At 50.3% G+C, this 13,049-nt stretch overlaps 6 protein-coding genes across 6 annotated transcripts; 4 read left to right on the top strand and 2 right to left on the bottom strand.

The window, feature by feature from the left end:
- Position 1: 1 nt before the first annotated feature.
- On the top strand, positions 2-1,133 carry BDV59DRAFT_188145 (CSN8/PSMD8/EIF3K family protein). The gene is made up of 3 exons (XM_073691362.1): positions 2-336; positions 411-592; positions 650-1,133. Exons 1-3 carry the CDS (start codon positions 140-142, stop codon positions 919-921), a joined length of 651 nt encoding a protein of 216 aa, XP_073543441.1. The 5' UTR covers positions 2-139; the 3' UTR covers positions 922-1,133.
- Positions 1,134-2,006, bottom strand: BDV59DRAFT_188143 (ATP synthase subunit e). Its single transcript, XM_073691361.1, has 3 exons — positions 1,857-2,006; positions 1,579-1,762; positions 1,134-1,477 (listed from the first exon to the last, which is right to left on the bottom strand). Exons 1-3 carry the CDS (start codon positions 1,875-1,877, stop codon positions 1,407-1,409), a joined length of 276 nt encoding a protein of 91 aa, XP_073543440.1. The 5' UTR covers positions 1,878-2,006; the 3' UTR covers positions 1,134-1,406.
- Positions 2,007-2,134: 128 nt separating this feature from the next.
- On the top strand, positions 2,135-4,741 carry BDV59DRAFT_136394 (putative dynein intermediate chain). The gene is made up of 3 exons (XM_073687067.1): positions 2,135-2,311; positions 2,393-3,199; positions 3,263-4,741. The coding sequence occupies exons 1-3, from the start codon at positions 2,177-2,179 to the stop codon at positions 4,379-4,381; spliced, it is 2,061 nt and encodes a 686-aa protein (XP_073543439.1). The 5' UTR covers positions 2,135-2,176; the 3' UTR covers positions 4,382-4,741.
- Positions 4,742-4,867: 126 nt separating this feature from the next.
- Positions 4,868-8,948, top strand: BDV59DRAFT_188141 (putative kinesin family protein (BimC)). The gene is made up of 3 exons (XM_073691360.1): positions 4,868-6,117; positions 6,169-7,672; positions 7,724-8,948. The coding sequence occupies exons 1-3, from the start codon at positions 5,030-5,032 to the stop codon at positions 8,663-8,665; spliced, it is 3,534 nt and encodes a 1,177-aa protein (XP_073543438.1). The 5' UTR covers positions 4,868-5,029; the 3' UTR covers positions 8,666-8,948.
- BDV59DRAFT_188139 (O-methyltransferase-domain-containing protein) lies at positions 8,949-11,347 on the bottom strand. The gene is made up of 6 exons (XM_073691359.1): positions 10,533-11,347; positions 10,305-10,437; positions 10,001-10,124; positions 9,477-9,925; positions 9,077-9,391; positions 8,949-9,015 (listed from the first exon to the last, which is right to left on the bottom strand). The coding sequence occupies exons 1-5, from the start codon at positions 10,719-10,721 to the stop codon at positions 9,078-9,080; spliced, it is 1,209 nt and encodes a 402-aa protein (XP_073543437.1). The 5' UTR covers positions 10,722-11,347; the 3' UTR covers positions 8,949-9,015; position 9,077.
- On the top strand, positions 10,988-12,896 carry BDV59DRAFT_136298 (uncharacterized protein). Its single transcript, XM_073687065.1, has 6 exons — positions 10,988-11,578; positions 11,635-11,671; positions 11,723-11,799; positions 11,850-12,229; positions 12,292-12,359; positions 12,410-12,896. Exons 1-6 carry the CDS (start codon positions 11,408-11,410, stop codon positions 12,769-12,771), a joined length of 1,095 nt encoding a protein of 364 aa, XP_073543436.1. The 5' UTR covers positions 10,988-11,407; the 3' UTR covers positions 12,772-12,896.
- Positions 12,897-13,049: the final 153 nt, after the last annotated feature.

The raw sequence follows: 13,049 nt of genomic DNA, 5'->3' as shown, positions 1-13,049 counted from the left end.
TGGTCACTTCGGGAAGGCTTGGCGGGCTGATCGATTCAGTCGTCACTTTGGGGAAACCTCCGACTGTCCCCGCACGCGCAGTACACCACAACTCCTCTCGACTTGAGCAAAAACGACTCAACTTGGAGCGTAGCACGCGATGGATCTACCTTCTCTCTCTGCCGAACAACTATCTGCCGTGCTTAATGCCGCCCGTTCGCCAACGGAACTTCACAAGAAACTGTCCGCATATGAGGCGCAGGCTTGCCTTTTATCGGTCACAGATGGCGATCATTCAGACTTGATCAGCCTTTTCTATTCCGCTTTTTTCTTTTCACACCTCCTCACCGATCAAATGTGAGTTTATTTTGTCTTGTTGTCCTCCCAAGCGTGGATGGGGTTGGTAGCTAATAAGCCATCCCGCGGAGTAGAAACGAAGCCCGTGCGATGACCCAGCGTGTGCCAGAAGACTTATCTCGTAACGACCCGACACTACAGAATTGTCTTACTTTACTGCGCGCAGTGTGGCAGAGGAAGTACGAGCAGGTGTACACCATTCTTCGACAACTACCTTGGCCGGAGACATTAAAGCCGATAGTTAACAGCTACGAGGGTAAGAAAACATCATGGCTGGAATGTCTGTTTCTATTGGAGCCTAACGACCGTCTAGTATATTTCCAAGAAAAGACCCTGAACGAAGTCAGCAGAGCATACGGTGCGATCAGACCCGCAGCTGCGGCAGGTTACCTTGGCCTTGATACCGCCGCAGGTGAGAAAGGTGACCCAGCTGTCATACAAAAGTTCACAGCCTGCGGGTGGACATGGGATGAAAAGGCCAAGCTACTATGTCCCAAGCCGATCCCTACCGACCCCGCCAACACCGGGCATCTATCTAACGAACTGAGCCATATCATGTCGCTGATCGGCAGAACAAAGAGCTAGGAGGTATTATATGGTGGGTTATCATTGATCAGGACTGGATGTATTCGTCCTAATCCTGCGACATCCGAGTGGTAGATTTCTCGGAGGCTGTTTAATGGCGTAACGATTTACTTTGAACATAGACCAGTGCTGGAAAGAAAGCGGTAATAATATGGTACCACAAGCTCAGGCAGCACGACGGGGCCAGCAATCAAACCCAAGTACACAACGGAATCTCATGCTCTTCTGGTCCAACTGTAGCGTACATGCACCAACAGCCACAACAGCCCAGGGTATGTACAAGTATCGGAGAGGAACTCTAAAGATAGTAAAAGAAACATCATTCCTTTCGCTCGCAAAGGCACGACTTTGGGAAATTAGACCAAACAAATAATACATAACCGGGAATCATCCCGAACAAGTTTCTTGTACCCTGGGAGGTACGGCCGTCGTACCGGAATATTTAGCTCTCATCGCTCTTTTTCCGTTCTCTACCTCTATACCGTCTAGTTCTCGCCAGCCTTCATCTTCAGGTAGGCCTCCAAGTCGAATCGGCTGTCCTCGGGATCCGTGATGACTGCGAAGGTCCAGTTAGCGCCGGAGCATCCATGCATTCATTCAGGCCATAAACAAGATAGCGCCGAAGGGGAGAATAGACAGCATAGCCAGATAACATACCTCCGTTGTTTTGTGTGTCCTTGGGGGCGGTCTTCTTCTTCCACTCTGCCTTGGCCTGCTGGATCAGGCGCTCCTGACGGGCATATTCACGCTCGGCTTCCGCACGCTTAGCGTTGGTGTTGATGGAGGACTGGTGATAGACACCATAGACGAGACCGGCAACGAGAGCCGAATAACGGAGAACCTGGATTGCGCAAGCATCGGGTCAGTATCACGAACCGTCGTGCCGTCGTTTATCAGGACCGGGCGGCCCTTGCGGACGGATGGAGGAGACTCACGTTGACACCCTGGCTGGCCATTTTTGAGAAAACCGTGGCCTCCGAAGTAGCGGACAAATAATACAGTAAACGAGAGGTGTAAAGGCCGGTTTCCGAATGACCGTTTGGAGGGGTATCGACTGTCAATGGCTGGCAATCGGGGAAGGTATTCAGAAGCTGGTCAAGGCGAAGTTCAGTCGCGAGTTTTTCCGGACCGTCGGCCCTCCTGTGCTTATGTCATCCGCCGACCCGGACTCTGGGCGCGGGACGGGGGGCTGATGGTTGAACCGCGAATGCATCGGGAGTAAATAATCCAACTCACAACACTTCCCACGACAACCATGTCGTCGTCCATGCAGCAGCGGAAGGCGGAGATTCTTGCCAAGCGGGCGAAACTCGCAGAGCTCAAGCGTCAGAGGGAATTGCGTCAGCATGAGTTCTCACAAAGCAAGGCCAATGTTGGCGACGGTTCTGAGGTATGTTCCCCTCGTTCAGTATAACAGCTCTTTCAGAAGCTATGTCGAGAACAGTCCAAATAACATATCTCACATAACCAGACTGTGTCCCCTGCCCCCAGCCGTTCCGATAGTAGAGCAGAGCTTGACGACCTAATCTCCCGTCTTGTTGACCGCCCCGGTTCCGCCTCAGTTAGCCATGCCGACGGTCCTTCACGCAAAGGGAGCAGGCCAAACTCAGTGATAAGTACCAGCCAAGTCAGTGGCGATAATACAGAGCCGTACAGTGCTCCTACGCGACCCGTTTCCCAGTCGATTGCCGTTCAAACGGTTGGAGCAGAACCCTACCCTGTTACTCCTGAAGCACCGCCCGCCCCCGAACTGAAGCCCGAAGTTGTCACGTACAGTAAAGCAGTACAGACGGATGACTTGAAATCCCTGGATTCACTATCGGTCGACTCGGAGGGTGAAGATGGCCAGGATCCTTCCGGTACCGGCAAGCGGCTGAGCAAGAAAGACCGTGAGCGGGAGGAAGAGATCAGAAAGAAGATCCGCAAAGAAATTGAGGAAGAACTGCAAGCCACACAGCAAGGAACCCAGGATGGTTCTACGTCCGATGCCCGAAACTCGCGCTATCCTTTACGTACTCTGGACGAAGATGAGTTGAAGGCCGTCACCTCCTCCGATGATTTCCTGGACTTTGTTGAACGCTCTGCCAAAGTCATCGAGCGTGCTTTGGATGAAGAATATGATGTTTTGGCCGACTATGAGCTGGGTGGTGTTGATGGTGACGTGGAAGATGATGAGGAACACGGGAAGAAGCGAAGAGGCATCAGGGAGGTTTGTCAATTTTGGGATGAACGCTGGAGTAAGAAGCGCATGATCAGCGATGTTAGCTTCTCCCCAAAGGTTAGTCTTATGTCCACAACCAGCGTTGTCCTCATTCCCATAGCGCTAACGCGTCAACTCTAGTTTCCGGAACTCGTCTTAGCTGCGTATACTAAGAACCCTTCGGCACCACATGAGCCAGATGGCCTTGTGCAGGTTTGGAATCAGCATCTACAATCTCGCCCAGAGTATGTGTTCCATTCAACTTCGGATATCCTAGCGGCCAAGTTCTCTCCTTTCCACCCGAACCTTATTGTTGGAGGATCTTACTCGGGTCAAGTCCTTCTTTGGGACACTCGATCATCTCGCGCAGGTGGCGGCGCGCCTGTGCAGAAGACACCGTTGACAGGATCCGGACACACACACCCTGTTTACAGCATCTCCATCATTGGCACGCAGAACGCCCACAATATTCTGACGGCCTCCACTGATGGGGTTGTTTGTGGTTGGACCGTCGACATGCTCTCCCAACCGCAGGAATATTTGGAATTGACTACACCGCCTCCATCCAAGACTGAAGATCTTGCTCCTACAACCATGTCGTTCCCGCAATCGGATCCCACATTCTTCATCGTCGGAACGGAAGAGGGAGGTATCTACCCTTGTCACCGTTATGATAGGGCTGGTGCCAAGGCGGGTACCGACGGCCGTCTTGCATATCGTGGCCATGCGGCACCGATCATGTCAACTGCTTTTCACCCTGCTCGGGGCCCGGTAGACTTGGGAGACTTGATGTTGAGTTCGAGTCTGGATTGGAGCGTGAAGCTTTGGCGCGTCCGGCCACCAGCCACGACCGCCCCCGCAACTATGGGCTCTTCTAATACTATCTCGCCTATTCTTGATATTACGCGAGAAGATGTCGTCTACGATGCCCGTTGGTCCCCTCACCGTCCTGGTGTATTCTCTCTTGTCGATGGTGCTGGAAACCTCGAAGTTTGGGATCTTTACACCGATACCGAGGTACCTGTTGTGCGGACAACGCCATCTAAGGGACGTGGTGGTATCTTAACCAGAAGTTTGAATAAGGTGGCCTGGGAGGAACGTGAGGGACGACGTATTGCCACTGGTGGCCTCGATGGTGTTGTCACTGTCTTTGAGGTCGGCAAGGGTCTGAGTGGTACTCCCGAAGATGTCCCAGCGGATGAGTGGACTGGGATGAAACGATTGATCGGAAAGCTGGAAGGAAACGATCGCATGAACTAATACAGGGATCTCTTAAGACCCGCGACCCACGAACTGCTTCCCCTCGCGGGCCCTGCTGATTTGGAAACACTGGAGTCATCATGCCACATTGGCCGTCTCTTTTGCTCGACGCATATTCATCGGCAGACAGTTCCCGAATCACCACAACTCCGGAAGGATTCTTTCTTCTACCAATACTGTACCAAATTTTCATTATGTGGTGCCTTTATTGCTTATCATATACCCCACGGGCGCCCAGTTGATGTATGTATGCATGTGTTTAGGCCAGGCGAAAGCAAGAAGGCAGGCTCAATTAGGTTTTCTCGAAACATACAACTAGAAGCTCCGTCTTACACATACGTAAAAACGGTTTCAACAGTGATAAAATTTAATGCCCTGAAAGACGTCTATGGAGAAAGCATTCACGTGATACCGATGGCAATCACGTGAGCAGCATCTGCCTTCGGGCAGTTTGTTTACATTTTCCCGTTTGGGACATGGGACGATCTCCACCAAAACCATCGTCACTCCCACCACGCCGTTCAAACTTATCACAAATACGCAAGCCCTCTTTTGACCCTCAGGCATTTCTGCATCCCCCGGTGATTTGGCAGCTGGCGATTAATCCATTCTGGTCATTATTGAGGCACTTCGGATTGCAACATCACCATGGTCGGCCAACAACGGCCTACCACCGGCCTTCCCACAAGAAGGACTGGATTACGCCAACCTACTCGACGGACAGGTCCAGCCGCGCCTGAAAGAGAGGCATCACCTGCCGTTTCAACGAGACCTTCCACTACGACGTCACGGATCCAGCGACCGAATTCTGATCAAAGTGCGACCAAAAGAAAGGAACCCCAATTTGAGCGCAAATCCAGCGATGACACGAATATCCATGTCGTGGTTCGTTGTCGCGGACGCAACGAGCGCGAAGTGAAGGAGAATAGTGGAGTTGTGATTGAGACCGAAGGCGTCAAAGGAAAGACTGTCGAGGTGTCGATGGGACCTAACGCCATTTCAAACAAAACTTACAGCTTCGACAAGGTGTTCTCGCCCGCAGCCGACCAGGCGGCCGTGTTTGACGATGTTGCGCTTCCAATAGTGAATGAGATGCTCGAAGGATACAATTGCACTATTTTCGCATACGGCCAAACGGGTACCGGAAAGACATACACCATGTCCGGGGATATGACTGATACATTGGGGATTTTGTCTGACAACGCCGGTATCATCCCGCGGGTGCTCTACGCTCTTTTCCACAAACTCGAGGAGACAGATAGCACTGTTAAGTGCTCTTTCATTGAGCTCTATAACGAAGAGCTGCGTGATCTGCTGGCCGTTGAGGACAACGCAAAATTAAAAATCTTCGAGAACGAACGCAAGGGTGCCAGTGGAAGCACGTTGGTCCAAGGAATGGAGGAGACCTATATTGATTCTGCCACTTCTGGTATCAAATTGCTGCAACTGGGTAGCCACAAGCGACAAGTGGCTGCGACGAAATGCAATGACCTCAGCTCTAGAAGTCATACAATCTTCACCATCACCGTTTTGGCCAAACGGATTACCGAAGCGGGCGAGCAATATGTCAAAACAGGAAAATTGAACCTGGTTGATCTCGCCGGAAGCGAGAATATCCAGCGAAGTGGAGCAGAAAATAAGCGCGCTGCTGAGGCTGGGTTGATTAATAAAAGCTTGCTTACTCTGGGACGAGTGATCAATGCACTGGTTGACAAAAGTGGCCATATCCCTTATAGGTATGTGTGGTCTAATTCGTGAGGAAAAGTAACTAGACCTGACATTTGCAGGGAATCAAAATTGACGAGACTGTTACAAAACTCTCTGGGCGGAGAGACAAAGACATGCATCATCGCGACCGTTTCACCATCACGGAGCAATTTGGAAGAAACTATTTCTACTTTGGATTATGCCTTCCGAGCCAAGAATATTCGGAACAAACCGCAGATCACTGCAGTGACGAAGGACAGGATGCTCCGAGAATTCGCCAGGGAGATCCAGGACCTCAAGAGCGACCTTATTGCTACCAGACACCGGAATGGTGTCTATATGGCAGATGACACGTACGAAAAGATGATCATGGAGAACGACTCGAGACGGATTGTCAATGAAGAGCAGCGAGCAAAGATCGAGTCCATGGAATCGAGTCTCAAGCACAAGGTCCAGGAACTGTTCACATTGACCAGCAACTTTAATGACTTGAAGCATGACAACGAGAAAACATTGCACAAGCTTAGCCAGACCAGTGATGTTCTCGAACAAACCGAAATTGTTCTGAAGGATACGCAGGAGCAGCTGGAGGAGGAGGCAATGGTGCGAAAAGCGCATCAAAACACCGAGAAGCGCTTGTACGAAATCGGCACGGAACTTCTATCTACTTTGGACAACACTGTCCATGATGTGGATGGTTTGCATGCGAAACTGGCACGCAAGCAGCAGCTGGAGACTGATAATCAAGACACCTGGAAAACCTCAACCACAGAAGTCTGCGTTGTCACCGAACAGATTGATTCCCGCATGCAGAGCTTCCAAAATGAGCATGCTAAAGCCTTGCATGAGATGTCCGACAAAATTCGCCATTTTGTGGAAAGCGAGTTGTGTTCTCTTGAGGAGGCGCGCTCCCAAGTACGCGGCTTCGGTTCGTCGTTCGATAGAGTTGAAGCTCAGGCCAAGCAGCAGACGTCTGGAGCACATGACGAGATGAACAACGTCCTTGAAGAGATCAAGGTTCTTCGTGAGGACATTAAGCTGAAGGTTGGAGAAGGCCTTAATGGTCTTTCTGCAGCTGCCGCGCGCATCTCGAAAGAAGTCATTGGCGAATTTGCAGACTTCTACACACAGCTCCATTCGTCCTACAGCACCCTAGGCAAAGACTTCAAGTCAATGTTTGAAAACATGTCGAAGCACCTTGAGAGCCAAAAGATGGAGATTGATAGCCTGCGCCGTCAGCTCCAAGAAGCCAACCGCCAAACTGTGGAGGCCAACCGTAAAGCCTCTTCAAACCTGGCCCAAGTACTTGAAGATGAAGACGCAGCTGCGCGTGCAGAACGAGATACCCTCATGCTTCAAATCAACAAACTGCTTGAAGAGTCAAACCAGCGACAGTTTAATCGTCTCAAAACCAGATGTGACGCCCTTCGCAGCGATATTACATCTTCAGGAGATTGCCTGGAACAGGCCACGGCGCAACATGATCGGCAAATCGATGAATGGATCTTCAAAGAGGAACAATTCGCCAAAGATGTCACAGCATCTAAAGATGAGATCAAGGCCAAGATGCAGAAGGACTGGGAGGTGAGCATATAGTTTGTGCCCCGATTAGAAGTATCAATCTAACTTCTATAGGCTTTTGATCAACGAAACGTCACTATTCAGCGCGCCACGGAATCGGTGCATCAGGAGACCGTGCGTATTGTGGACGCTCAGATGAAAGATGTCAGCCAGCAGTTGACGGCTTTGGATGACTTTGTTACGAAGGCACGGTCTCACAATGGACGATTCCATGAAGCTCATCTAGGTAGTTTGAACACTTTAGCTGGGAATGTTCAAGAATCCTATTCGACATTCCAGGGGAAGCTGGATGGTCTGGGAGAAAACGTCGATCGGCTCCGGGAAGATGCAGCATTGCATACGGATAGCCTCGAGCAGACGACCGCACCTCTCCACAAGGATATTCGTCAGCCACTCTTGGACCTTCGATCTGCCATACAGAACCGCCCTATGAAAGAATACATCCCTACGGGGGTGACCCCAAAGAAGCGGTGCTACGAATACCCGTCGTCCTTGCCCCGTACCGAAGCACACGACGGCCTTCGCTCACGGCACCGCACCTCCAAACAATTTAGAGTCCTTCCTTTCAGCGAGGAACCAACTCCTCTTCAGAGCTCCCCGTCGGCTTCACCAGCTAAGCAATTCGTTTATAACGATTCTGAAGCCGGAGTTCAAGAATCCCCGTTGACTAATACCAGAGTGTCCAATACCGGCCTGAATGAAAATGAAGGGAATGTTGTCAAAGCTGCTGGAAGCGGCCGGGCGAGTCGTCAGTCAGAGGTTGAAGCATCGCCAAATGAACTGAGCCCGGGTGAGGCAACACGAGAGGATGCCTCTGAACAGCCACCATTGAAACGACGTCGTTCAACTTCAACTAATATCGAGAATAAAGTCGAGAGCAAGCTGCCACAAAAGCGCGCCCCAAAACGAATAGCTGGCATGGGTGAGGGCCGTGAAAATATGCCTCCGACGGAAATTGCCGGAGGCCAGAGATACAGAAACCGTACCTCTCAGTAAGAGGATTGTTCTATTCCCTGCTATGGTCTTTGCTGTTTCTTGGAATTTGTGATACCCTGCGTCGTTAGTTTGCTCTTTCGTTGCATCTGCCCTTCCCACAGAGATTATTTTGTTTGGTTGCGATTTGCTCTTCACTTTAAGTTTTGGGGCTCTCAAGATTGATACCTATATCCTTAGCTCAAAGGGTCGGTGTTACTGGGGTTTGATGTGCAATGGATGCCATCGAGAGCAATTGGCATTGATTCAACTGTCTTGATTACATAGTTCGGCACTCGGGTAAGAATGCCGTGCAGTTTTGGGCTAATGAAGAATTCGATTTCGACTGCTTATCACGAAGAGTCTATCATCCGGTAGCAATCAGATCTACTCGGGAAATGCATGTAGCTGTCAAGGCTAATCATTTCGTCGTAGTTCATGCCTTCGTAGCGACAATGATACCTTCTCCGCCTCCTGGAGGCTGGTGGAAAGAAAGATCTTTCAAGCCGACTGACGTGAGCAGAGCACGCCATTGCTGCTCGGTACGCTCTAAAGCTCCCACCTGGACCATCATCATGATGCTGATGCAAGCGGTAGCAAAGTCACAATCTCTGTCGGGAATTATCTGGTCATTGATGATTAGACGCGAATACCCTGGCTCCATGGAAGAAACAATATTCCTAAGAATGTCACGGGCTTGCTCGTCGCGCCAATCGTGCAGAATCCAGTGCATGTAATATGCCCGAGCGCCTATCTCAGTCAGTGACGAAAACATCTCAAGATCACACACGAAATAGCAGTTCTGACAGGGGAAAAGGTAAGTCAGTTTCATTACCTTTTATGGGTTGAGGAGAGAAGAAATCATGAGTCATCAGCTCGATTCCTTTGGGGTTATCCATATTAGAGATGACCTGGGGCAAGTCTTGTAGAACGCGACGACCCGGTGCATCAAAGAATTTTTCATTAAACGCATGAAGATAATGTCCTTCACCACCACCCACATCGACAAACAATACTTCGTCTGTCTGGGTTCGACAACCATCGATAATAGTGCCTTGCACATCAAACCAATCCACCCAGTTTGGGGTGGAGCGCTGCTTCAAGGTCATCCATTGTTGGAAGTCCTTCGCCAGAGACGGGTTCTGACCGAGCCAATGGAAGTAGTTGAGGTGGGTGTTCTTGGCCAGTTGGAAGGGCGTGTCTTCCGCCGAGGTTGGGAACTGATTGTTGTTCTTCTGGAAATACTCCGGGGCATATGTAGTGCAGAAGTTGCCGATGTCAAAGCTGGAATCGTACTACATGAGTCACCAGGTTTGGGGGGTTTTATATCTGGTGCGGTATGGAAGCAAATGCACGTACCATGCTCTGGTTGTAGCCTCGAGAGTCGGGTCTGCCATCACCATGGTAAGAGGAGACGGTTTATATGTCTGGACATCATGCTCCAGCACATACCCCGACGCTGTGAGCAGTCTCATAATCTGGTCTACGAACACACAAGTCAGACAAACGATGGGACTCTATGATTGAGATAGTGGACCAGACACACATCGGACAACTCGAAGATCGACATTGTCTGGTGGAACGGCACAGCATTGACCAACCCCACAAACACGGTTTGATAGTGGCTAGATGCTTGCAAAGCAAGAAAGCGAGTTGAACTCACCGACAACAATAGCGCTCGCCCCCGATCTTTCCGCAATTTGCTCGGTGGTCGTTCCCTCCGCCTTGCCGTCACAGATGGCTTGGAAAGCTCCAAGCTGGACACCCATGCGAATGGCCGTGAGCAAGACGGGGTTCTGTTGTGGACGGAGAAATAATCAGCGGGTACTCTGCCTTACGTTCCTGTCGCGCAAAAGACGGGACTGTCAGTTATGTCAATGGTTCTACATACCAACACAACGTCCTGGATTACGGTTTCAGGCGGAGAACCGAGGGCCTCCACAAGCCCTCGCGCAGCTTTGAGGGCCTTAAAACGAGTCGCATCATTCAACGCTTCTCTGTTTTCTCGAACTGCCTCCGTGAGGGACGCTATTTGATCCTCTAGAGAAATACTCCCCTGGTCGTGTTGGGAGTGAGTCATGATGAAACGCGGAGTCAAATGTACAGGGTACAGGATTTCGCAGAGCAGGGAAAGCCTCAGCCAGCTACGACACGTGGTGATAAGGGACACGAAAATAAGGGATCCATCGAGATTTGAACCGTCCGTCTCGTGTCCGACGCGCACGATTTCCTTCCGATGAGGAAAAGAAACGGTGGAGACTCACATGGGTTCGTAGCCTGAACCGCACGGTTCAACACTAACGCACACACACCAAATGAGAGACAAGGGACTCCTTTTTGGTGAATCCTCCGTAGCTGAAAAATGTCTCACACTAGGGCTGGACCTTCGGAAGTCGGAGATCCATGATTGCCATTCCAAACATCCCACCGGGACAATGTGGAGAGCTTGGCACCGATTAAATTAACACAGTGCCACTACGATGCTGAATTGAGATCACGACCCCACTCGGATCCTTCGATCGAGGACGTGATCCATGGCTATACGGTCGGCCACATATATTGGGCTCTTGAGGAATTATGTAGGACCCCTGCCATCGGATGATGGTGAGTCTTTCGTGGGATCCTGCACACGAAGCCACCCGAACTGGACCCTGGATTTACTTAAGGATGAGTTTTCCCCTCCACTGGGGCGTGATGAAACTGCGGTCTTTTTTGCATTTCTTCCTGAGGGCCATGCGGGGACAAAAAACGACCTAGGGAAAAACGATGGCCGGGCCATCGGATACTGCGGATGTCGCGTACTGTGGCGACTCGCTCATGGGCGTATCCATTGCTATAGCAGTGCTCCAGATCCTGATAGTCGCGGCACGGTTCTGTGCACGTTACGTGCAAAGAGTGGCATGCGCATTGGATGATTATCTGATTATTCCCGCATTGGTTGGTTTCTTTGTGCTTTACCATTCTCCGGGACTAGGTCACTAACGCCTGCATAGATTGCCAGTCTAGGACAGTCGGCTCTATACATAGTGTGTAAGTGGGAGTCGCAATATTGAGACACACATCAAATTGACGTACGAGAAGTGCTGAAGGTTGGGAGCCTGGGATATCATCTTGATTATGTTAAGCAAACTCCAGAGAAACTTGTCGCCCTCCAAAAGGTTATTTTCTCCCGTAGGCTGTCATAAGTTGCGTATCTAACCGTCTCTAGGGACTTTTTGCGAATCAAATACTCGATTTTCCATTCACAGTTACACCCGCGAAAATTTCGATCCTGCTTTTCTATGTTCGTATCTTCAACACGCCGAAGTTTCGTGTCCTCGCCGGCATTGTGGGGTTCATTGTGCTAGGCCACGGGATAGGAGTCTTCTTTGCCGCTATTTTCCAGTGCTCTCCGGTGCAGTTCGCGTGGGATAAGACGATTGAAGGAGGGTCGTGCTTCGATCAGCAAGCGTTCTACCGCTACGTTTCGCCCCCGAATATCCTAACTGATGTACTCATTCTCATCATGCCACTGCCGCTCATCTGGAGGTTACATACGCGCATGACCCAGAAACTTGCATTGACCGGCGTATTCATTTTGGGAGGGTTGTAAGCAAACCATCTACTGTTTTCCAAATTGGACTGTCAAGGGCTGATATCATTTCCTACAGGGGCACTGTGGCAAGCATCTTGCGCATGACCATCTTTTTCCAGGAGAATGCCTTGAGCGATCCAACCTGTATGACCTGAAATCTCGAATTTGCAAAACTATCTGCTTACGATTAATAGGGACCTCGGTCAACTTGGGCATCTGGACCGTTCTCGAAGGAGGCATCATCATCATTGCCGCTTGTCTGCCCTCAATCTGGCCATTGATCTTGCGGATCCTGCCACACGCGCCGATGAGCAAGCAAACATCTCAAAACCGAGGTAATCGATATATTACCAGTCACGTTAAACCGAAGGGTGCAGAAGGGTTCTCCCGGCTCGGGGAGAGCGTGACCAGAGAGACAGATAAATGGCCTCTGGACGTGAATCCATCATTGGAAAACCAGACTGAGTCCATGAACGGGCAAACACTGGTAAATACAGAAAGTATCTCCCTGCGGAGTATAAATGGTATCAGGCAGGAACCGAGGTCTTGTTCATGACGGGCAGTTTATACAAGATAAAAATTATAATAAGAGTGACCACCACTGTTTTACGCGTCCCATTCGCAAGTCAGGATATGTTGACACACTTGTGGACCTCGGCCATGTTCAAGGGCGGCTATAATCACGATTCAGACCCGGTGAACTAGTGAAAGTCTAATAACAAGAATAATAAGTGGTAATGCCTCGGTTACAGAAGTGGAAATTACGACGACGGCCTAATTAATTAATTGCAGGAACAAATCGATTCGAGACATTCGGTGGTGGGCAAACTGGCC

This window comes from Aspergillus ambiguus, assembly GCF_047715705.1.
Source record: "Aspergillus ambiguus strain CBS 117.58 unplaced genomic scaffold BDV59scaffold_52, whole genome shotgun sequence".
NCBI classification, from domain to species: Eukaryota; Fungi; Ascomycota; class Eurotiomycetes; order Eurotiales; family Aspergillaceae; genus Aspergillus; species Aspergillus ambiguus.
This window is presented reverse-complemented; position numbering and strand designations above follow the sequence as displayed.